Raw genomic sequence first — 26,548 nt, forward strand, 5'->3', positions numbered from 1 at the left:
TCATTACCTCACCTGTTTTTGCAACATTCTTTGGGGCATTTTTCCACATATCATTTTTTATTTCTGCTAGCACTGACCAAATGCTTTCTGTCAAGGTCTTTTTTGACAAATAAGGATTTTCATTAAACGTTCTAATATTTCCAAATATAAAAAACATGAATCATTTTCCCACATCTTAGGAAAACTCTGAAATAAAAACATCCTTCTGCAAAAAGCCCCTTTCAGTTTTAATTAAAAAGATGAAAATTTTAAAAATGTATTATCTCTAGAATGAGTGATCCGACATGCAAAATTTCCTGTTACTCAGTATGATTTTTCTTTTACTTACAAATGTTGGCACCTTTCAGTTCATCAGAATAACAAATAGCTTTGAAGAAGAACTAAACTTCACCATGAACATGGAGAATACTTGACTCCGCAGAAGTATAACAGAAAATGAGTAGTAGCAGAATTAGGAGAAGATGTAGGCCAATAAACGGTCTGAGGGTTTATTTGAGTAAGCACATTTTAGTCTGATTTTTTTTACAAGAAAACTCAAGTGCAATATGATTCATTAACTTCAAATTTAACTGAATAGCTCTCAGATAATCATGTCAAGGAAATTCTGAATGAGCATTACAGGTAAATATACATTTCTGAAGGCAGAAAACTTAAAAAGAATCACTTTTGCAAATTCTAATACTGTACCCAATACAAGGCTGCAAGGGAGTAAGGCTAGAGAAGAATTTTTTAGAATTTTTATTTTTTTCAGAGAAATTGAAATTGCGGGTGCAGAGCCGAAAGAAAACAAAATAAGAGGAAAATAAATTAAGTACACTGCTCGTATATGACTCAAAAAAGAAAATAATCAAAAATGCAGACTAAAACACAAATCTATAAGTAGCATCTAAAGCAAGCTCTGACACTCACGGACTATCAAGGGTAAATTTAAATATGTGCATGGCAGAAAACTTCCTGCCATTGCTTTAATACTTAATGCCATGTTTGCCATTGAAATGTGTTTAGCTCCTCGGTATATCAACTGGCAGCACCCAGTTTGGAAAACTCTCTTTCCCCACAATAGCAGAATGGAGAATAAAACTATCATATATCTATGTTTGCAGTTTGATAGGCTGCATGTTTTTACAGTTAAACACATAGATATCATTTAAAACACATTAGAAATATAGAACAGTGTGGCACAGCAGCTTTATTGGGATAAACCCTGCTTGACGAAGACATAGAGAAGGCCAGGTAGGATGTGAGCTGACTGGCTGTTCTCCACATCAGAACATTTCTACGTCCTATAACAACTCCCAAATACTGCTACTATACAGAAGTTCTGCTTTTTAAAATCCGAACTACTCTGTATACTTATTTCATAGTATACAGAAAGGGAAAGGAAACGCAAGACTAAGGCATAGCTTCTGTAAAAAAAGACCAGATAATAATAAAAACAGAAGCTCTAGTGCCAAAAAAGTCTCTCTCCCCCTTTGTTTCGGTTTGACACAGTGAAAACTAAGGAATATGTTAGGCATAGGAAAGGAAAACTTCCCAGATGTTTGCTGTGACAAAGTATCTACCAAAAATTGAACTAACTAAATGCTGTGATTTCAAAGAAGGTGTAAAATGGGGGAAAAAAGCACACAGAAAGAAAACAAAACTCAAATTAAAAAGCAGGGGAAGCACTAAGGTAGGATGGGGAAAGAAGGTGGCAGTTCTGGGGATTTTGTACTTTGCCTTAATTACACGGCATCCTCAGAGTACTCAATAACGTGGTAGTCTGAAAGCTTAAAAATATATTGTCCAGGTGTCTTAAACAGAATAGCTTAATTTTAAACAAACAAATTTAGATTCAAATGATTAAATGCACCTCCTCCTTTTCAAAAGTGCACACCACATAGCAATTCCCTTTGACAACTGTGAGAGCTGTTAGGTGCTAAACACTTTGGAAAAGAAACTACTGTTATAAGGTATCCAACCTATGGTACTTAGCTTTGAATGTTGTGGCTTCTCCTTTTCTTGGGAGAAAGGATTTTAACTAGGCGTGCTTGTTAAAACTTAAATTACCAGCTGCAGCAAACTAAAAGTGTTTTTCAGTCAAGGAGCCATTTCAGTCCTCCAGTTATTTAACCACTAAAAAAAGATTGTGCCGTGCCCCAGCGGCCGACAAAGTGCTGCCTATGGAGTTCTACAACATGGCTCAAAGCTGCTGTAATAATGCTTGGAACTTAGATACCACTTTTCATCTTCAAAGCAGTTTACAAACATTAACTAATTAATCCGCACAACATCCCTGAGGCCCACTTGGATCAAAAATGGGGCACTGCATGCTGGGACCTGAATCCTCCGTGGGCTCTAGCTCCAAATTAAAGATGAGCAATCTGACGCTTTTTTTTTTTTTTTAATAGACTCCTGATACTTTGCCAATGTAGCCCTCTGTTGGGCAACATTTGGATGCCCCCAGCTTTAATCTCTATTAAAGTATCATGCCGCAGTCTGCCTTTGTTAATTTTGGATGTCTTGGAATCTATTAAATGTGGCACAGTTTCTTGTGCTTTTAACAAAGCGTTAGCTTTGAAAATGCATCTTCTTTTGTCTTCATGCTAGCTGGCTTCTTCATCTTTTAGATGAGATAGATATCGAGTTTTCTGTTGCTGTTGACGCATTAGTCTTAACTATTAACATATTCAGCATGATTTTCTAATATTTAACACCACTTTTGCAGCAGTACATAACTGTTGGTCTTTATGAAGTCCAAAAGCCAGATCCTCCTCCGATGTGAACTGGACTGCCAGTTTACAAAAGCAAAGGAACTGACCCAAGAAGTTTAACAGGGAGTTGGCTGCCGTCATGACATTGTGTCAGACTGAGTCAGGAGACTGGCTTAGTCCACCTCCAAATAGGAATATTAGCATTTAAAATAAATAGAATGACACTGTAAACTACCAAGGCAAAAATAATCATCTGCAAAAGGATCTTGGAGGATGACATCAACAGACAAAAGAGTATCTGCTCCCAGTGTGCAACCAACACCAAAACAGCAGTGGAATGCTCTTAAACTAATTATTGCTTTGCTGGACTGGACTCGGGCATGGAAAATACTACAAAAAGGTAGTACACTGAACATAGCACTGTTACAGAGTACATGAAAGGATTCCTACTCTATCTTGGAAAGTAAGCTCATTTGTGTTCCCCTCATGAATGCAGATGCCAGCTTTCTGGTAAAAAAAACCTACATTAAAATAGTACCTAGAAGAGTCTAGGTGGAAAATAGCAGACCAAACCTCAAATATGCTAGAACGGCAACATCTGCACATAAATCCAAATTCCCCTCATCTCTGCACAGGTTTCCATGTAGAGTTAAATCCACTGACTTAGCTGGTGTTTCTCCAACACAAAGTGGATACTGGATTGGACGGTAGCTATAAAGATTCATGTCTATATGTATTCCTATTTTGATTTCCAGTTTCTTCAGTGTTTAGGGAACAGCAACGTTTAAGTAAGGAATGAAGGGGGGGCTGTTTGTTTAGGTTTCTACTATTAACCATTTTAAACGGCACTGTACCTGTAGTGTCGGGAAATCTCTTCTTCCACCTGGGTGGTAAAGTCACATTTGGTACATGAGTGTTCTTTGTTCTCTTTAAGAGTCAGCGGCCCCTCGGTTCCCTGCAGGGTATTTGTTTCTTGTTTGACTTCAGATGCCTGGGCTTCGTGGGCATTCTCATAATGCAGCAGGAGAACATCTACGTCAGGAGTGGAGAATGAGCACTGATGGCACTGGTGTTTGACTCTAGAGCTTCCTGTCACCCCTGGAGACAGGTGCAAAAGCAAGAGAGCACAGTGGGAACAATTACTTTTTCGGCAAGCAAACGGATAAGTAATTTCTCCAAGGTGCTTTTCTGGGCTGCAGAGGCCTCGGGGACAGAACTGACAGTGCTTAATGGTACATTTATGAATGTTGTGGAGCTGCTGATAGTGACGGAGAAGTGGGCCCACCACTATTACATCTGGGCCATGGCTCTTTGAGTACCTAAAGTCACAGAACTGACAGTTGTAGCTTGTCACCATGCTGTCCTCTGCTCCTTTGCTAGTCAAGTCTTTCTTTTTTGCCACGCTTGCACCCTTTTCTGTCTTTGTCACTAACTCCCCATCTGCATTTTTGGCTAGATCACTCTGGTTAATGACAGATCCCCTAGAAAGCTTATCGTTCAGATCTGGGTGCAGGCTTCCTGACTGATTTCCCCCATGCTGTTTGCTGTAATGTTCTAAGAGTTTCAATGAGCTGGACGATTCACAGCTGAAACTGCAAAATTTACACCAGTAGTAACTGGTTGTATCGGTACCGTTTTGTCTAGAGGAATCTATTGGCTTGATGGGCACCGAATATCCAACAGGTGTATCATCTCCTGCTTTTACAGTGATTCTGTCTTGCCACTTCCCCAAGTCTCCAGAATCACATGGTCGAAGAGTAGGACTGGATTTATTGGAGTTTTTCTCTGAAGTTTTACCAGAATCAGAGGAGGGAAGGGCTGCTTTCATTTTGTTTGGGTGAGTCTGTAAGAAGTGTTGCTCTAGTTCAGTGGACGAGTTGCCCATGTAGGTGAAATTGCAGAATTTGCAGCGGAAGTACTTGGTGTTGCCTTGGCAATCTGGAGTTTTCCGCCCAATGCCAATAAAGGTTCCACCTAAAGTAACCTGTGAATAAAGAATAAGGTCCTTTTAGCTCCGCTTCAGATTTATTCAAATAGGAAGAAAAAAAACGAAGAGAAATAAAGAGCAGTTAATTCATAAGCCTCTTTCATTACACCACCACCACCAGCATTTCCATTTGTACATTTGTACTAATGCAGTAAGACATGACAGCTATACCCTCACTCATTCAGCACTTGTTGCTGAAGATTTTGAAATGTTTCACAAAGTTGAATAGATAGTCCATAAGAATATTAAATATTCCTATTTGGGGAAAGTGAGGTACACATCGGCAACGTGATCTGAACCCAGAATTCACTAATAGGACGATTCCTTCCTTCACTAAATCACTAAATTATGTTATTGGCAGAAGATCCAATGATCACTTCCCAAAGCCTTGAAGCCTTGAACCCTCTGATGGGAGACTTTGCTGGGATATACATATACATATATAAAAATATACCTGGTGAAGAATAAAGAATGGGAGTTCTCTCTTTTTCTGTGAATTCACTTAACGTGTTGTAATGGTATGCAAGCTTAACAGCCCAAGAGACTTGCTTTCTAAATATGAGCAAAAAAATTTTGACTTTAAAAAGGTGACTGCAGTTTGCTGGGTCGGAGTACAACCAGTTCTTGCAAAGGACATTCTTATAAGAGTATCCAGTATCCGCCAGGACTCTTTTTAATAAAACTTCAGTGGCCGATGTCTGAAATGAAAGGCGGTTTTCTCACAGATTACTCAGCGCAAACATTCTCCAAGGAAATCTTCTTTTCCTCTCATACACATTTAGTAAAACGAGGACGGAAAAACTACAGTAGAAAAACGGCATGTGGCAAAGCAGCCTACCACACCCAAGTCCCTGACATCACTAATTAAAAAGAAAAAAAAAAAAAGGTAGGTCTACGTCGCCGTTCTCATGATTTAGGAGCAGACTGGTCTGCAGGAAGGAAGAGAGGCTTCCAGGGCTTATGTTATTAAAACGGGTGTTCTCCGAGCAGGCCGGCCGGCCCTTCCCAGGAGTGCACCACACCTGCCCGCTGACATCAGAGCGAGATTTGCTGCCCCTGTACAACCGGTTTGGTGGCCAAAAAAAGAATCTCCTGACAAAAACGTCACCGCTGCTATCCTTCTAAAAATTAATAAAACTGTACAGCATCCAGAAAGTCACTCCTCTTCTCATCCAAAATTCAATGGCCGCCTACGCCTTTGCCATCAGCCAGTCTACTGCACCGTATCAAAAACATGGGTGGAAGCTTCCTTGTGCCATGTTCTCAATTTTTATGTCCAAGAGATGCCTTACAGGGAATATAAAATTTCCACAAGGGGTTAGATTTTCATTCTCCCAACAAACAAGCACATTTCTTCAGGATTCAGTTGTAATGCGTTAGGCAAATGGTGTAATTATTTTCTTCTCCTCCTCAACAGCTGTGCCACAAAGAAAGCATGTGATCACTGCTCATTCAGTATCCCACCATACGGAAAGACTCAGACATATAGAGAGCATGAAATGTAAACATTTTTAAATGCATATAATACAAATGCCTTTTAGCCATTTAGTTTGGAGAATGAGATGCTAGACTTTGTGTGCCATCAGCACTGAGCATGCATTGTGAGTCAATGCACAGCTAAACCACGATATAATGAGCTGCTTTTCAGCCTCTGATCCTTTTTTAAAAGAAAATACAATTCCCATAAGCTGGATGAAACTTTTTTTTCACTCTAATAAACTGAAAATTGATTTCTATTTGTTTAGAAAACAAATTTCAACAGCCAAATAACTAAGATTTAACTGCAGTAACATTTACACTGCAACTGGAACTCCAAGTTCTGGTATCAAGCCATGAATATCAAGTTTTGTTACACTAAGTTATATCAAGATTTGAAGAGGCCTTCTGCAAGAGGAATGTTTTAATAGATCTTCTGAACAGCAGAATGTTTCATTCATTTTATAGGTAGCAAGAACTGGAGAAAAAACCATACCGAGCCTGATTCACTGACAATAGTGGGATTTGGGCTCGCTCCATAGTGTCTGGCATACGAGGTCTCCATCCACTCTATTAATTCAATGTTCAAAGTCTCACTGGTGTCAAAAGATAACATAAAAAAAGCATTGATGGAAAGAGAAAATAACGGCAGCTTACCGTGGGATTTCCTAAGTTGTGAGGGATCTGGTTTTGCTCATTTAGTTACTTACTTAGGTTTGCTTTATAAACTAGCCCAAATGCTTTCCCTCTAAGTGGTTCTAATGAGTAAATACGCCCATTATTCTTAGGCATCCATTCACAGAGCATACAGATAACAAACCTGTTTTGTAGACAGTTTGTAGACACTTCTTAAAATTGAGAGTGTCAATTTCAGCTGCTGTTCACTGCTGATTACTCTGAACACTGGAATTTCTGAAAGAATTGAGTTCTGAACACTGGAGAAACACTAATACTAGCATTATTATACAATGAACTAACTGTAAATTACAATATTTCAGTAACTTTTGTTAATCCTGCTTAGTGGCCTACATAGCAAATTTGTGTCCCATGCTAACACCTCCTTCTCTGCATTTGAAGAGGATGAAGTAGAACTAAGTATTTACACTTTATTTCTGTTGTCCAGTTGCAATAGAGGGGGAAAAACACAATCTTTAAATCACTGGAACGGAACTGATTATCAACTATCAGGTTGCACTTCCCTGAGTACCCTGCCACGATTCAAAATTATATATCCTATCAGGAAATCATGTACATGAAAGGTAATATAGGGTCATCTTAGTGTTATTACGCTCAAAAGCCATGGCTAAACTAAAGAGCAAGAGAACTAAAGAAATTGGCTTCCACGCAGAGCGGTTAGGAGAAGCACTTGAAGGAAAATAGTAGAGGTATAAACTGAAGCTTCTTCACCTTTCAGCCAGCAATATTTGGGTGAAGCCTACACATCTGCAGAACTGTTTGGATTCATGCATTCTACTCAAATCTTGGCTTGACTTTCAGAATTTTCAGTTACGTATCATATCTCTGTGAACGAGCACCAAACTCCTTCATTGGTATGTAGTTGTCATTACTCTCTCACTTTCTATTACCTTCCCCAGAAAGAGAAAAAAATAAAGGAGAGAAAGAAGGAGAAAGCGGGAAAAGAAATATATATACCCTAGAAATCAATATCCACATTTCTTCAAGATACCAGAGGTGTTAGCTTCAAGTGTTTACTCCCACATTTTATTTTGATCTAAGCAAAACCTAGTCCTCCGCTCTGCTCTCATAGTTATATCTTCTTATGTAGATGCTCTTCCCTAACACAAATCAGAAAGAAGAAAACAAAAGCAATGCTAAAACTCTGCAATTCTATTAAAGCTGAGAATCTCTAAGTTCCCTTTCATATAACTGGTGGCACTCGGATGTACACGTATAGACCGGATTGGAAACATAAGGATACCTATAGATAAATGGCTCCTTCAATAATCACAAGAGAAAATTTATCTTCATGATTGTCTTTTTAAAGGGAACTCAACATAGGACATTCGTAGGGACCGGGGAGATTTGATTTAGTTTTTTTCCTTCACTGCCGTTTTCTTGTGAGACCTTGGGATAATCACTTATTCCTGCAGTACCTCAATCATTGTGATATAGGTGGTATAAAGAATACATAAATCTCTTTAAGAATAAGATACTTTCATGGAAAAAAAATCACAAAAATAGTTGTTCTGGTAAGATCAGTAGCCAATATGTCATTCACCGTGTAAACACTGTTACAGAGTTGGGCATGATAAGTTCATTGATGCAAATGTGATAATGGGAATTTATAATGCCGTGATCCACACTAATTTTCCTCTCCATTTGGGATGAGAGGATTTCATGAAGGAGGACATGAATAACCTTTTTTTTTTTTGAGGGGGAAGACAGGCAGGGAAGAGAACAGGGTTTTATGCATTCCTCATACAGCATCTTCCCAAATCTTTCCCTTTATTATATATACATGGATCAATTATTATGCTGTAGAGGAAAAGCACAGCTATTAGAATAGGTTCTGCATTAGCTGGTTGTACTAGCATTCTTCAAAAATCGCTCTTCAAAGCCATGTCTCCATTTGAGATTAAACTGAAATATATTTCACAATAAGACTTCCTGAAACTCAAGCCTCTAATTTTTAATTTCATTCATTAATGGGGAAAATTATCAAAATCCAAAAGACCAGGACTAAAATTACCACAGGGACAGAAGTTCATGTCTTAATACAACTAAACTATCTCCTCACACGCACACATTTCTAAAAATAGCCAGAAAGAGGCGAAAAGATAACAGGATAATTGACAACATTTCAAAATGTACTTTCTACAGTATGTTGGCAAGTACTTCAACAAAGTAGCATAATTGCACTATATGTTTCCAACAGATAAATCTGAATTACCTTAATTATTCAAATCCAAAACAATGATTTCATGGAAGAGATGGACTAGGGCTAGGATAGGTACATTCAGTTTTTAAAAACTTGTATTTTATTTATATTTAATCTGCCCTTGATCCAAATGCTACGCTACTCTATTCTTCCACCTCCTTTTTGAAGTTCTTAAGTCATTATTATGCCAAAGGAGTTTAAAAATAGTTTTCTCCTTACAGAAAATAAAAAATTTACCAAGGAAGACCAAGTCAGTCAGCTTCTGTAATCATTTATTTCATGAAGAAAATTCCACTAGCAGAACTAGTGGCCTACAAGCACACAAGGCCTTAAGACTCATACGGACATGATAAAGCCATCTTTGACCCCTTGCTTCTGCTGCAACGACTGATTAAAACCTAGACCAATCATCCAAATTTGGAACACCAAAAGTTAATAACTTTTCTTTTTTGATTACTTGGGTTATATCTCTGGCTAATCAGGAGGTGAAAGGCTCTAGATCCCTTACCAATCTCCTGAGCCATCTAGTCTGCCTTTGCCAATTACTCTTAATCTTCTAATCCTAAAATATTTTCTAATGCTCTTGTTTATTCATTTGCTTTGTGCACTATAGCATCCAGAACATTTTAACCATCCCACATTTATGAAGTTCTTCATGTCATGCAGGCCAGAACAGATTCTTGGCTTTCATGCAAGTTTGTGTAACACCACCCAGTTCTCTCAGCTCCAGTATGGAGAACTCTCTCTCTCTCTCTCTCTCTCTCTTTCTCTCTCTCTCTCTCTATCCCTTCCTGAGACAACTAGGGTTAGGGTAATCCTCAGAACATATTTACTCTTGAAACTATTTACCATACTATGATTAACTGTATCTGTAGATAGAACTATATTGCATAAGTGTGCCAAAGACTGAATGCAAACTCCTTGCTTTCTGGGCTATTGGTGTTTACCAAAACAAGAAAGCACACTATCTGTCACATTCATTTGCAATGAGTGTACTCTTCTCAAGATTTATTCTGTTGCCATTGAAGCCAATATGTTTTTTGACATTAGAATTTAAAAGGTAGCAGACTAGGATATTTTTAAAACAAAGACTGAAATAGAACAATACCAGCACTTAAATTAAGGTCAGGAGAACAAATGTATAAAAAAAAATAAAAGTAAGGAACGTAAAATAGAGACTTTCATTTGCTAACTAATGCTAGCAAACCAATATCAAAAGGAATCACCATCCTTTATATTCTCTCTGTACAGATAAAATTACCAGACAGTGCCTTGGCTACTGTAAACTCACATAGCTTCACAGACTTTAAGGCAAACTTGTACTGATTTACACCAAAAGAGAATCTACCCTCTTTTTTCCTAGCCAACTTTATTTCTGAGCTCTTGCCATTTGTGCGGGCTAGCTTAGGAGTACATCTTTAAATACATTCTTGATTATTACAAGTCTCACCAATTTTCTTCATTAACCAGTCTTCAAACACTACTAGATATCCCTGGCATAAAGGTGAGGACTATTAATACATGAACAATTTTGCTTTGAAGGCTGTGAATATACATCATGTCAGTTGTTCTGCAGTAACTGCCCATACGAATGCTCTAATTTGAGGGTAGACTGCTTCTCACTGAAAGAAGGCAAAAATAGCTCATTTCTGTTATAGAGCAAGTGAACGTTCACAGGCATTTACCATTTAGCAGCTGCCATGCCGTAAATCACAGCATACCATTCTGAAGAGTAAATTTGCTAATATGTCCGCATAAAAGATATAAAGAATTTCTACTACACATATTAATATAAATCTTTACTTATGGGCTAACTTCAATAACGAATGTGGATGCCTACAAGACCACAGGTGCTTTTTCACATAGTGGATTATATGTACGTAGGTATATAAAAATATAAAAGAAGAACATTTATGTATGCATACATATATGTATATATACATATAACATACATATATGTATATATTTGAGTGTGTATACACATAAAGTTGGTACCTTTTGCTACCACTCATTTCTCCACCTGCCACCGTTTCTTTTTCATGCCTGTAATTTAAGAGAGCCCAGACTCCTATGTTTGAGGTGTGACTTTCAGTGTGAAGGCAGTCTCCAAGTCTGATCATGACCCAGAAATAAAACTCAGAACAAATAGGTAGGCACATATGCAGATGCAACGCCCAAGACAGTCTGACAGCCTACAGTTCAAACAGGGAAGTCCTCAATAACAGCTGGCAGTACAGCAAACTCACAGATGAACTGGGCCTTTCTGAGACATCTCACCTTCATGCAAGCGCTGCTTTAGGCACTTACTTCGAGACCAGAACTACATGACTTAGTCCAAAAAAATCAGGATACATCATATACAGAAACGGTTGGTCAATATATTTAGACATAACTCCTGTTTTATGGACAATTAGAAATAAAGTCAGTAAGAATATCATCATAAATTTGGATCAGCTTCTCTAAGCACGTGAGGAAAATGAAATTCATTCATACACATGCTTTCATTTACTAACGTCCACTAGTTACGTATTTATGCCACCTGATAGGAAGCCTACAAAGCCAAACTTCAAAGAGGTTTGATTTGTTACTAATACAAAAGTATATGTTGTACTTATTTATGCCTCCACTATAGATTCTCTCCATATCCATAAGAATTCCTTTGCCAAAAACACCTATGCATCAGGAAACCATATGCATCAGGAGGGATGTTGATAACATCTGTACCTGTGCAGACCCCTACAGTTATTTTTCATTCTTACCTTCATAGCTTCATGTTCAACCAAACTAATACAGGAGTGGAGGATAAAAAGCAAAAGCGATTAATAATAAAACCACTGGTTCTTATTCAGCTGAATCCTAGTTAGACCAGACTTTATTTATAAGTTGTACTACTAGTCACACACTTCTAATGTGAGAAGAGAAAAGCTGACAGATTTGATATACTGAAATCAAGAATACTAAAAATTACACATACATAGCTTTGCATATGCACAAAAAGTCTAACACTGATTTATAATGGAGAAAATAGAAAAAGCTTTACACACTCCACTGGCATGGGCATGCCCGCCCCTTTCTAGGACACTCAGTAGCCAGGTAGCTGGATATCCAGAAGTGTTTTCAGTTGCAATGAAAATCCTGGAAAAGCTGTTACCCATATTCATATATCGCACAGAATTTGTTTGAGCAATATAGGACAACCCTTAAAATACTGGAAGTCTAAAACCTCAAAAGAAGAAACCTACTGCCAACCTTTCATTTATCAGTGGCAGAGTTAGAAAATGTCACACTTTTTTTCTTGACTCGCTGGAATACAATTAAGAAACTTTTGGATGGCTTTGATTTTCACATGACTTGTCAGAAATCTGATGTCTCATCTTTTATGACATGGTCTAGTGCCAGTATCTAAAACCATAAAAGAATCAAAATAAAAGGGCTGGATCTGAAAAAAAAAAAAAAAACCCACTTTTTAGTGCTTTCATACAGGAGTCTCAATCTCTACAATGGCTGGACACATGAGGAGGTAGATATCTGAAAATAAGCTCCAGAAGACCCGACCATGCTGAGCAGGAAGCTACTCAAAACTCGCACACACAATGTGGAGCTGCCTAGAGTCATCTTAAGAAATGCTGAGCACTGCAGTATGTCTTTATTCACGGCTGCATGAATACACTTCTCCTCCCTCGGGACATGCCATCTGAAACCCTCACCTAAATGCAGACATTTCTGTCCATTCTTTGAAGGACACTGTTTTCTTTTAAAACGTATCAGGAAATGGGGTCATGCTCCCTTTTATACAATAGCCTAATGGCTTGAACACTTGTTCAGGAAACAGGAAAACGAGGCTCTTTTCCTTGCTCTGTCAGAGGGGATTCAAGCCCACTTCTTCTCCCCCGCTGGACAATGTCCTAACCCCTTAGCTATAGGCTGATACTGGGAAGACGGCGCTCTCCAGCCTTTCTGTTGAAGCTGTCACACTCACTCCTCATGAAATAAGTCAGGGATAGAGAAAAGACTCCCACCTATTGGCTAGGCACACGTCTGTTTCCAAACCTTTCAATACTTTACATTAAAGACGCATTTGCTCAAACACAGAAGGAGTCATGCAGCAGAAGAGCAGCGGTTTTCAGGATCGTGGCTGTTAACTTAGTTACCTGAATTTTACTTTAAGTAAAATTAGTCTTTGCTTAAATCTAATCCAAGGTTCTAAAGATCGGTATCCAATGTTCTAAAATCCAATGTTCGAGGCACCTGCAAAGCCATGTGTAGGTTAAAATGCCCAGCAAGAAAAATCTGCCTATACAGATAGACTAATTAATCAAAACTGAAGAAAAATTAACAAATGGCCATTGATCTCACTACAAATATCATTCTGGTAACAGCCACAAAGCTGATAACGCCTTTTCTGTGAATTCAGTAATGCGCTAGCAAATATTTTCTAATATGTAAAACCTGAAATAAAGTTAATCTCCCAAAAACTGCTCATTGAATTTACCCTGTCCAATGAAATTTATTATAACTCAATGAACTAAACATCTTCGAGAAAGAAAATGGGAATAGATAATACAAGCAGATAATTTCCAAACTACATTGCATCTTCAAAGAAGACAAAGATATATTGCTTGATTAAATATTCTGATCCAGAAAAAATCTACACAGTAGATTTTATACAGTAGGCCAGGAAGCTTGAATTATTTATACCACTCCTAACCAATTCTGCTTTATGTACTACAAAACATGATCACAGCATTCATGTACCTGGATGTGAAGCCAAAGGTGTATCCCTAATTTTCTGCTGACAGTAGTACAATACAAATTTGGCTTTAGGGTCTGGAGATTTCTTTTTTTAAGTAAGGCAGACATTACTTGTGTGGCAAGATTCAAAAAAATACATTTCATTGCTTTCCTCCAAGCCACTGGCTAGGGGACCACATTGCTATCTGTTTAAGAGCAGATACTGAATTTTTCTGCATTCTGATATTTTTTCCATGGTTTGTTGCTCCTTTGCTTTTGCTACGAATGCAAACTCTGGGGGTCAACAGCACATGTAACCGGTGCAAATCATCATATACCGTGGTCTCCAAGTAACCACCATGAGCCAGATCAAAGTCACTGATCTTCATCCTCTGGCCTCCATCCCCAGCTCCCCACCTGACATCATAAATCTGCCGATAACTTCCACCCTGGCTACAACAGAACAGTTTGTTAAGTGCAATGAGATCAATAAATCAGATTTAATCCCAGTCCACTAGTATTTCCAGTTAATTACGAAGGGACTGTTTGCCTTTAGCCCACCATCTAACCAAGATAATACTGTTTAGATGATCAGCAGTTCTTCAGGTTCAGCTCCCTCTCCTTCTCACAGAGGGCTAGGACTGAACCAACTTCAACTGGAGCTTTAATCAATACAACGCTTCCTTCCGGCAGGAGACGCCAGCCCTTCATATGCCTGAGAAAAATCCCCTCCAACATGGATATAGTAGCAATATAAACATGTGTGGGTGCAAAGGGGAATTTCAGATGTTCTTTTAGTATGTTTATGAATCTCACAAGGCTGCTCTGTATCGGCAGTGGGGGAGGAGAAAGCATAAAAATATTAATCAGTTACTTATCTTCTGACATGTTCTGGATCAACATCTGGTGCATGTGCAAGTGATGAAGTATGGCATTTGGCACAAAAGCTTATTTAATCTTCTCTTCCCAAATCGGGCAGGGAAAATTAGCACTCTTAAAAATTAACTTTCCAGATCCAATTTTTTCTTTAAAATAAATTGCCAACTTTGTATAGGCTGTCTGCTCTGTTTTGGAAAATGTTTTTGGTCTGAGAAAAGACTGATCTTAAGTAGATTATCTATGGGCTGTTTCCTACCGCTTTTTGTCTTCCTTGCAGTATCTTACTGCCAGAGTTTAGTAGACAAGTATAGTCTAGGTTCAGCTGTTTTATTTCTACTTCTATCAGTTCAAACTGAGATAGCTCACACATCTGTTTTATTTCTGAAAACACTGCATAGGAAAAGTGTCCAGCTCATTCTAATCAAGCATAAACTTTCCTATAAATAACTAAGGACCTAACGAAACAATTGTTTGGAGGAAATGAAAGTGTGTTTAGAAACTCAAATTCCTCTATACTGTACGCCTGAGCTGTTCCAGTTTGAATGTCTTCCTGACAGCATGGATCAGTTGCTCTAAGATGCTGTCCCCGGAGTCAGCAAACTGAAACTATAGCAGGAAATCCAGGTATTAACATCATACTATGCACTAATTATAAACCATCATTTCACATTCTGACATTACTCACTTCTAACCTCTTTTAACTAAATCACATATCTACTTTCTAATCACAGTTTGACAGGAGAGAGTGTCTGACACAAGACAGTGAAGTGATCCTTTAATAAGACAGCAGTTCAAAGATTGTAGCTTTTAGGCATAATAATGATCTTAAGTTTGATTTGCTGCTCCACAAAGAAGTTGTAGAGTTTCTGTAAAAAGAGGAAAAGTTTAAATCACTGAAAAAGCTTCAAGTTCCTGACTTGTGTTCCTGTTTCTGCTTCTTTCTTGAAGTTAGGTATTAGCTATCTTAACCCCTTTTGAAAAAATTCTCTCTAACAGCTCAAGCTTCTGCAAACATTATTAAAAATGTTACACCTTCTGCCTTTTTTTTTTTTTAACGTACCTTAGCGTTTTGTCCGGTCATTTCTACCAGGAGAGGCATCATGTCCTACACAAGCATGCTCTTGAAATTAGATGGACATCTGATTCTGCATGCAACACTTGTTACTGATCTTTTTTGCCTTAAAAGCCTGAATTTTTATATCATAGAGTACTGAGGCGTTCTAGCACATCTTTCAGCTCACCTGTGAGAGGATTTTTTTTCAAAAAAGCAGCACTAAAGACAATATTTTAACTAATTAAATATCAACTGTTCAGAAACTAATATAGACTCCGTGCAAAAGCTTTTGGATATGCTTCTTTATGACAAAACTCTTTTTTTTCACCGCAGTATCTCAAATGTAGTTTCCTCAGTGCTAAAACTAGACGACAAAATGGTTGAGGCATTCTCAACCATTCTTGAGACCATGAGTTCTTTCTTTACAGTCTCACTAATGTGAAGTAACAGTGTTACTGTCACTTTTAAAACTTCTTAAATACCCATTGTGTATCCTGTTTTTCTGGCAGTATACAACTTTAGAGTTGCCAAGACTTGTAGTTTATTTTATCTTAATAAAGAATCAATAAGCCAAATCTTGACTCTCATTTGCTGAATATTTAGGATTATATTTTTAATTTCCAGCTGCAGTCACTTGTCTAGCTGGTTGTTATTTTTCATTGTTATCTGCTCTCTTCTTTCCATGATAGAGAATCCTTCAGACAGGATTACCAGTCCAGCGAGTTGCCTGTTTGCTGAATAAGATCTTTTACTATTGATTACCGCTGTGATTATACACAGAAACATCACTGATCAAAAAGCCAAGTACTACTCTACTGCACAAGATATTACACAGAGCTCCAGAAATCCTAACATATCCCTCCCTGGGTAATGATTTCAGTAATCCATAGTCACCAGTAACCAGGCTAAAATAAACCAAAATGGTTCTTAAATTTTAAGCGGGTTATATCACGTAGTTTACTGCTGTAGGTAGGAGATGCTTTGTAAGTAACCGACTTGGCAGTTCAGAGAGAACGTAGAAGCAGCACAGGGAGACTGGGGAAATACAAACCTGCACATCATAAGTCCCGTTTAATAAGACAGGCCTCTGGGAATTGATGTCCTGCAGCACCCCTGAAAGCACAGTGCGGTTGACTTTCTGGAAGTCTTTGGAGTGGCTGAATTGCACCATGTTGTGGAGAGCCAAAATTTTAGTGTCGAGCTCAGCATCCTGCCTGGTGCGGTTGTGCAGTCCTAGGTGGTACTTGCGGAAGTGTTTGATGAGATCTGTGGGGTCGTTCCCATAGTAACCATATCCACAGATGTTGCATTTGAAGTCCTGAAGCTCTGGAGACAGAGGCGCCGTATCTGGGTTATCATTCACCAACAAATCTGCTTTTGATTTGTTCAGTCTTAAACTCCCATCTGAAGGCACTTGTGGGTTTTTTGAGGCCATGGGGACCGGGCTTGAGCCTTGGCCATCAGTTTGACCACTTTGCACTTGCACTGTTTCATCTGAAGCTTTTGGCGACATCTGATGCTCCTCATTTGTCTCCGCTGCATCTCCTGACGGGGTACAGACCACATCTTGGGTGTCATCTGCATCTGATTTTTGAGGAGACTTCAAGGGCTCACAGATTCCACCAACAGCTGGAGATGAGAAAGCCAGCATATTTCTGTCTGTCACCTCATCATGAGGGAAGGATGGAACATTTCCTCCCTTATTGTGGCTTTCATAATTGAAGCCAGCCTTTTCACTCAGCACTGAGCTTTTCAAGTCCTTTTTAATGCTGGGAGATGGCTCTTGGACATGCGTGCAAAGTTCCTCCTTGCTATTCAACTCTGCCGCATCACCCTGGTCAGTGTTTTCTTGCATCTGATCTGCGGGAAGTTCTTTTTTCCTTCCAGACTCTTCACTTTCAGTACCTGTAGACTCAAGGGTCTGTACCTCACCTTCACTAGCAACGTTTCTTAGAGGGGGGTTCTTTTTCCGGACCATATCTACCATTAAAAAAAAAAAAGAAAGAAAAGAAGCAAAAAAAAAAGAACCTATAGAATTATTCAACATATATAACAGGTAATAAGCCTCCCACTTTTTAAAGCATTCTGAACTATATAAAACTTTTGAGAAAACTTTAAAGCCTATGAAAACACTTCCATTAGAGTAAGTGAACCACAGGTTGCACTATCTTTTCTGAAAATAATGGTCAGTTAATGGCAGAAACAATTTAAATTAAATACTTAATTTAAAATAATTTTAAAATACTAAGAGGAAAAATAAACTTTTTCAGTCTAATGTTTGGACGCTGCACAACTGCATACAATGTAGCTTAGCAGAAATACATCTAAAAGGCATAGACAGGAGCACTTAAACAAGTTATTATGAAGGAAACAGATTTAGCAGACTTTGAGGTTTTAGACAAAGTATCTGTCCTAAGTAGGTATCAGTTGCTCCATAGCAAAAGCTCCCCCTCCTACTGCCCATAAACTTCAAATAGGATTATACGGAAATTCTAGAGTCCGGCCCCACAGTCCATTATTCATATAATTAGTTCTATTTGCCAAACGAAGAGAAACTATACTCAGTAACCCGTTGCCAATAAAATTTTACAGGCCTGGATCCAGACATTTGACATTGCTGTGTTGCTGAGCAGGGATCTACCCAGAAAACACCTGGAATCCACATGGAGCTAAACCGCTCAATGTTCCTCTGCTCAGTCTTCGTTTCAGAGAGAGCCACGACTGCTAAATTTGCAGGTACACTTTTAGTATCCATTTAAGAGAGCTTGGATAGGATAGTAATAAGGATCAGAGAGAAAGAAGCCGTCTGCCACTGGTGACTTAGCTGAACAGGGGATGTGATGAAAGAACAAACAATCAGAAAATACAGGTAGAAAGCTAATTCCTGATTCACTACATATCTTCACTTTCCCCAGCCTAGTTGGAAAAAAAGGTATGAAACCTGCCTGCACTCTCCACTTCCAGGCTCTGGATTAGATATTCCTCACCAGCCGTTTTGATCAATTTGTGTTCACATGCTAGCTATGGGCAGCAGATAGATCCGAGTTGCAGAACGAAGCCTGAGCCTCCATTCCCAGGCCAGCCTTGGCCAGGCGCATGCCGAGGCATTATATACTGCTCTGCGAATGGAGGACCACCTGGCAATCTGTGAGCTGCACTGATGCGCTCCAAATGCTGCTATATTCAGACCTTGAAAAGCTGAGAATAACCTTCTCAAAACTGTACTTTGAGAAGTACGGCTGGGGACGGAGGTTAAAAATAAAAGAACTGGCGTTTGTACATCCTCTTATTTACATCTGCTCCACATGAAAGGGCACTGTATGCTATGCTGATAAAAACAGACAACTTCTGAGGGGAAGTGTTCGACTTGTGTCTTGGGTTGGCTCTGTTGTCTTTGTGGTTGAGCTGATCCACAGGCAGCATCATCTGCAGTGAGGCTGCTTTCACATAGAATGCCAGCTCAGATTACATAAATTCTGACACTCCGTGTGGTCTTAATAGGTTTCTTCAATGCCTACTGAGATCCTCTACTGTAGAAGGCATACGTGCTTGGGAAGCAAGTGCCTTCTCCTCTGTAACGTCAATCACACCTACCAGTATTCAGTATGCATCAAATTTAACTTTTTTTTTCCACTAGCTTCTGAACCATGAAGTCACTCAGAACTAAGATTAAAGAAAGATTTCCTGTTGTAATAAGAGAGTTGTTCAGCACAAACACAGCCTATCAAAAGAACATACGCACATACATAGTTGAAGGTATATAGATAGTCCTCAGCTTTTTAGCATTACTGTTTCACTGTGGGGCTTCAGGAATGTTCCTAGTTAACACACACTACAAATATTGGTGAGCATCTCTGGTAGATGTTCACCTAAGTCTGTATTTTTCTTCTTGGAACTTCATTATACACCCCAAACCATGCAACTCATGGCAGTTAGAGGACAGAGAAAGGAGTCTTGACTGTGTACACTGAAGGAAAAATCAGAAATCAAGAAAGGAAACATCATGGCTGTTACCTCAGTCAGAATTAAACACGACTATATGCCATGTTTTCAAATGTTTTGGTTACAAATATTTTTGGCAGATAAAGGAAGTTTAGAGAATTTGCTATCTTCATGGCAACTGATAGAAGAGAGTTGAGAGAAAGACAGAAAAAAAAAAAACTATAACGCAAAGCAAAGTAAAATCTGGACTGTATGCAGCCTAACTAGACAGAACTCCACATCTAGATACTTCAGTTCAAATTCTCTTGACATGTCTGTGGCTCTGTGTGTTAATGGAAGAAGAAAAATCTCATATCTGCCTAATGGAACTTTTTCATGCAGTATTCTACAGTTGGGGAAAGAAAGGAAAGAAGATAACATTAAATATCAGAACTTTCTTATGTTGAATTTAGAAGTATTTTCACTCCTTTTTTACTCTATTTTTTGAAAAATCATCTGTCATTTATTTGCTTGATATCCACTCAAGAGGACAGTAAGAAAAGACACGGTATTTTTTTGTCACTAAAATTCCACCACTATCATTTTTCAGAGACATATTATGTAAATAAAACTACATTTGCAATACTCCTAAATCGAAGAAACCATCCCCTCGCAAGTCATAAGTTAGATATCGAAAGAGTATAGCCACTCTGAAATTATTATCTCTAAGACAAATAACAGATTGCACAATGTTTTATTGTGTGCCAAGAACGTTTTCAGTTAACAATTTCACTTGAAAAAATGGATCACATACTTGTAAAATCATACCCAGCATTGACTTCATAAGGCATGTGGCTTTAGAGTGCTTTTTACAATTATTAATTCTATTAGTCAACTAGCAGGCGGGCTAATGCAATTGTCTTAGAAGATGCACGGAAGACACAGAAGACATTTTGAGAGCTGATCTGTATATCTGCAAAACAAAACAAAAAAAAAGGTTTTCCTTCCTAAATAATGCATTCACAATTTTTTTTTTTTTTACTTAAAACATTATATGCCTATTTTACATTCACATGCATCTATTAGTGGCCACTGTTTGCTACTTCAGTCAAGCATGAGAAATACTATATCCTTCTTTTCTGCAGACACACGTGCATGTGCGTGCACGCGCACACACACACACACACGCACACACAGACAAAAATTACCTCAGACGTGAAGTGAAGTTCACTAAAAAAACAATTTTACAATAAGTTTATAATTAGTGTTGAAGCGTAGCTGGATAAAAACTGTAGGAAAAAAATGCCTTAAAAATCTACATACATTAACAGGTATTGTGCACTGTACGGCACTGAACTGGCCTAAGGGGACTGGTAACAGCATACAAATAACTGGTTAAAATCCAGGCTCTGCTGTCAGCAATTGAAAGTTATCATCTGTTGGCTGCCTAGTGTCCCACTTGAAATGAATTTAGTGGTATTAGTTTAGTTCTTAGTGGGGAAGTATCCACATCACAAAAACGCCATCACAATAATAAGCAAGTTTGTTGGCTCTGCAGCAAAGAGGCCAAGCGCTGAACAACCATTGGGACCGAACTACCTTTTCATCACTGGAAATGGTGATCTTGTCGAAAGAGACAAGGAATTACAAAGCCTGATGCAAACGAAAAGACTTCTGAGCTCAGAGAACGCTGGATAAGGCCCCGGCAAAAGACAGGCTGCAGAACTTGTCCTTGGCTCCCACAATCCAGGGCCACGTCACCACTACCTTTAAAACACGTGCGTTTGTTCTCCCTGATATTACCACCTTCCAAGTACTTTAACGTGGAAATTATAATGGTAGCTATACGCTGCCTCCCTCAAAACCAGACAAGGCGACTCTGTGCGACCCACATAACTGAAGGATACAGGTCCTCTGCCCAACAGCTGCCCACATTAGCGAATCCCTAGAAGCAGAAGCTTCTGCTAAAATGAGTTTGTCACTCAGGATAACAAATTACTGTAATAACTACTGTACTTCTCTTATAAAATACAAAGGAAAGGCAGATCCTGTTAATCGATGGTTTCTTATGCCTGGTGAAGATACTGGCTAATTACCTGCTGATCAGCAGCTCTCACAATCGGTTACTGTTGCCACTCCTTAGTTTTATTGAAAGTGGCGATTTGTCATCAAAACCTATTGCAACAATATGCGTACTGCTTTATGCTTGTGCAGCAGGTTTAGTCATGGGCTTTTTTTTAACAGAATAATACATTTAGAAAGATGTCTCAATTTTGTGATACGTTACTGACTAATATTTGCACAAGTAGATGCACAAGCAGATAAACAGCAAACTGAGCCAACAGTCTATGGATGCTGTGAACTTATCCATCAATATGCTACAGCAACAAAAAGTTAAATGAAAATATGCAGGTATATTCAACAGGCTCAAGACCTCTTTGCTAAGGGATAGGAAAATTAATACTTTCACATTCATATATATTACACATCCACATATAAGCATGTCATGCATATTCTGCCCTTAAACATCAATCATTTTTTCCAGAATAACACAGCAAAAAAATCATTAATTCTCAGTGTCTCAGTTTAATATATGTCTAATACTTACCTATCTCACAGGAGTGTTGTGAGGCTTAATTAATTAGTGACTGTAAAGCACTTTGTGATCCTCTAATGAAAGGTGCTACCTAGCACAAAGTATTATTAAAATCATTAGGACCACAAAAAAGCCCTGTGGAATTCGAGCCTACACTGTCTGTTGGGGTTGGGAGTGATCTTATTATTAAAAGGAGACCGTCAGACTAATTTTCATATTTTTTTCAAGATTTTTTTCCCCCTTTTACTGTTGTGATAGCACGTTAGTAGCTAGAAATTTAATCTTATCATCTTAATAACATACACTCATGTAGTTTGTTACTGCAGGGCTAGAGAAGAGAATAGGGCTTTTGGCACTCATCTGGCTTTCCCTTTTCAGAGAAAAATAAAATAAAATTGAGAGACACATTTTGACACCTTCCCACACTCCACCCCATCAGGACAGCTGATCATGTGAGATCTCAGGATCCTCACTACAGCCACATGGGAAAATATTGCTGTGGTTTTAATTTCTCTCTTGTTCTTTTTTTTTTCCTTTTTCTTTCACAGCAAAAAACAAGATACAAAACAAAACACAGCATATTATACATAAATATGCTACAAAGACTGTCTGCTATGCTTTATACAAAAAAATCTCTTAAGTGTCCAAAGTGTCTGGCTCCATCCAAGTGTACAAAGTCCTACATGATCTGAAGTCTTACTGCCTACATTTTCCCCACTCTCTCCTACGTAATTGCAGAGCAGCTATAAGTCTCTAAAGCTAGAAAATTCCTGTCTTGAGAAGGCAATTTTCTGGAAAACTTTTCAGAGGGGACTCCTTCCCCTCGGCACCCACCCTGCACCCAGCCCTCTGCAGAGGTCTGTCTTGACTGGCCCAGATCTGTGGCACGCAGAACAAGAAAGTCGACAAGCTGATCAGGATAGCCCAAAGTTCAAAGCCTTGTATGTCTTCTAATTTAAGTATTTCTCAAAAAAAAAAAAAATACTGTAAATACAGTGGATATTGCAGATTAAATTGCCCTGCGCTGCCCTCACTGGGAATTTCAGATTTTGCTCATAGCTTTACCTTAGATGCAAGCCACCTCAAGGCAAAGGACACAGCACTGTGGGACTGGCTAAAGCTTCCAGCTTTTCAACTTCCTTCACGAGGGCTTTAATGATGAAATAACAAAAAAGAAATGTATATTGGTTCAAATACCCTCTGTCTTTGGCCATGTCACAGCAGTCGTACACTACATTTCCTCCTAGCTTTGAGGTTCTCAGAGCAAGCTTGGCTGGAAACAACTGACGTGTGGGGAACACTAGCCACTTTTCTGTAAGGAACTCAAGAATCAGGCCCTAAACCAAGTGAGGGCAGAATAAGCTTAGTTACAAGCAACTCACTCCTCAACAAGACCACTTCCTCCCTCTTTGCAACATTTTCTTCAAATGCATTGCACAAGCAGGCTGTAAGACAAGTGATGTCATGCCTCTAAGAAAACTGGCAGACCGACACGAAAGTCCTTTTTAAGCTAGGCACATTTTTCTACAAACCCTACAGCTGCATGGCCAGTCTTCCTGCATGGGATTGTGTGGAGCAGGGCAGGCCTCCTTGCATCAGTAAAACCTGGCAGGATCGGACACTCTGTTTGGTAAAAATGTATCTACTCGACATTCCACACCACCCACTCTACTGAAATTATGACAGCTTAATCAATCTAGAAAATTCAAGGAAATATCCATGCCTTAAACATCTTACCGGTAGAAGAGTACTAAAGCAAAACACTATTGTTTTTACCTCCTTCTCTTCCACTTCTGCATTTCAGACTCTTCAGTTCAGTTACTGATCACTAACCTACTAAAAGCTTTTGGCAAATTTTTTCAATGACAACAAAAAGGCAAGTGAGAAAAAAGCTGCATTCACTCCTGCTCATTTCTATTTAAATTTACTTTCCCAATATAGACTACTCTCAAATCTCTAAAGGTGCACTTTTGGACATCTTAAATCCTGATCTATGTTAAGATTGAAAATGTCATCATCCTCAAACAACTCTCATCAAATAAATCTCTTATTAATTCACAACAAATTAATTCAAAACTATCTTTTCTATTACCATACGCTTCAGAGCACAGCACATATCAGTAGTCATGTAACCACCGGAATAAATCCAACCTTTTCTATGGGATAAAATAGACGACTTGCTCATTTCAGAGAGTTTAGGAGTGGCATTTCAAAACAGATTGTCTGAACCTACTTCCAGGCACTTATTTCATTTTAAGATCACTACCAGGGTAATCATGCAGTCGCTTTCAGGAGAAACCAAAGTCAAAAGGTGATTTGCCTGAAGAGGCCACGTGGGATGGAATATTATGGTACCTCTCAACCAAAATCAGAGATGCAAAACTGCTTCTTTTATTAAGGGTGCTTGACCACTCCAGCTTGCTGCTCTACATTGATTACCAGCTTGTTATAGTGTTTCCTCCTACCCCTACCAGACCTCCCTGGCCATTCAGTCATCTACAACAGGGGAACCTAAGGAGGCAAAGATCGCTTTGCCCTGGCTTTCAATCAAGCATCTAAAAATACTCTATAAATATAACAGCCTATTAAACCTCAAAGAACCTGGTGAAATAGGAAAATTATTGTTACTGCCATTCTACAGATGAATAAAATGATCTACAGAGAGATGCAAAAATATGTTCAAGGTGACGCGAAGGCAAAGTTCTTAGCAAGCAACTGAACCTGGTTTGTCTTGACTTCCAGGCCCATTTCTCTCTCCTATATGTATTTCAGTGGAGAGAGTGTCAACCTAGTGCTTGGCAAAAGGCCAAGATCCTGTAATTTAATAAGGTACAGAAAGAGCACCTTGTGCAAAAGTCTAAATGCTCCAATTTATCATGACAGTTATGGGATAAGCTGACATTTTATTTGTATGCAAATTAGTCTCCCAAATAGCATTAAAAGGCCACACTTTCACAGAATATTGTGCCTTTGTTCCTCTGCCCTGCATGTATCTAAACCCAGCTTTGTGTATGAAAGGTAGTTAAATTTTTACGTATTGATGCTGCTTTGCATGCTCCCCAATCTGTTGTTATTGCGCTGCAGAGGGAATCCAGCCTAATTTGCTTACTGCAGTCAAATAACTCACTAATGCCAGTACTGACACCTCCTATGATAGACACTGCCTCACCATTCTTACTGAATTTTCTGCTTATTCTATTAATTTGGTGTGGTTCCACTTTATAGGATTGTAGAGCATTCTGCATTAGATCAGGCCAGAGGTCCATTTAGTCTGGTATTCTGGCTTGGCTAGGGACCAACACCAGATGCTTCAAAGAAGGTGGACACATACACAATCACCTACCTCTGCGAAAAACAAATCCTTCCTAATCCAGTGGCTTACTTTCTGAAGTGTGAGGCTTTATATTCCTTAAATATCTCTCACTTATGTTCTACTATTTGTTGTTATATAAGTCTGTATATCCCTGCTTCCCATAAAAGTGTCCAATATCTACTTGAATATTATGATGATCCTGGTATCAGCGATATCTTGTAGCTAGCAGTTTTGCAGACAACTATGAACTGATTAAAGCGAAGCATTTCGAATTTACTACTTTTCAGTGGAGCAGCATTTCCCCTCAGTCCTGCAACTGAAGATCCTCCAGGCTGTTGGTACGTCTGTCACGTCTCCCCTATTCATCCTGTCCTTATGGTAAACAACCACTGCCTTTTCTACTTCTTCCTATAGTAGGTGTGGCGATCTCATCTGCTTCAGTGCCTTTTCAACCAGAGAGTCAGCCAGTGTACTTTTTAATCCAAATGTCCTTTGAAGACAATGAGAGTTTAGGGCTTGCAAATGACTCAGAACTGAATCTTAGTTGAATGTTTTGGCAGTGGCAAGCATGGCGCTACGCTGAGATGAGGAGTAAGGAACGAAGATGACCTCCCAGCTCCTAGGCAAGAGCAATCAGGTATGGATATAGGTGACTCATTTGTTCTTTTACATTAAGTATACAATGGGCTGAGCCTATTTCCCTTGAAGCTAATGGCAAAAGCCCCACTGACTTTGAGAGAGACACGACTGAGATGTGCGGTTACTTTCTGCTAGGCGAGGTCTGCAATACTAGAAAGCATCAAAGCGCCTTTGCCCAAAACTTCAGTCAAATGGAACCAAAAATTATTAGGGAGAAAGGGAGCAGATGGAACAGAAAAAGAGGATGGTTTTGGCTGGCATTTCAGAAAAGTTCAAAAACCTAGTTTCAAAGTAGAGGAGGAAAAAACAGCTGAAATAGGGTTGAAATTTTAGCTGGCTCAAAACTAAAAAGGGGGAAGA

At 38.8% G+C, this 26,548-nt stretch overlaps 1 protein-coding gene across 8 annotated transcripts in view; it reads right to left on the reverse strand.

Annotated features, from left to right (window-relative positions):
* TRPS1 (transcriptional repressor GATA binding 1) overlaps positions 1-26,548 on the reverse strand; it is a 223,171-nt gene that overhangs the window by 162,405 nt on the left and 34,218 nt on the right. For 3 of the 8 annotated variants that reach the window (XM_068933142.1, XM_068933143.1, XM_068933144.1), the window contains 3 exons: positions 20,455-20,613; positions 16,771-17,699; positions 3,548-4,677 (listed from right to left, as the gene is read on the reverse strand). In XM_068933142.1, coding sequence (XP_068789243.1) covers positions 3,548-4,677; positions 16,771-17,699; positions 20,455-20,491 — 2,096 coding nt within the window. In that variant the 5' untranslated portion in view covers positions 20,492-20,613. The remainder of the gene's footprint in view (positions 1-3,547; positions 4,678-16,770; positions 17,700-20,454; positions 20,614-26,548) is intronic. The other 5 variants (XM_068933147.1, XM_068933146.1, XM_068933148.1 and 2 more) reach the window with 4 other exon arrangements.

Source organism: Struthio camelus, chromosome 2, assembly GCF_040807025.1.
Source record: "Struthio camelus isolate bStrCam1 chromosome 2, bStrCam1.hap1, whole genome shotgun sequence".
Classification (NCBI taxonomy): domain Eukaryota; kingdom Metazoa; phylum Chordata; class Aves; order Struthioniformes; family Struthionidae; genus Struthio; species Struthio camelus.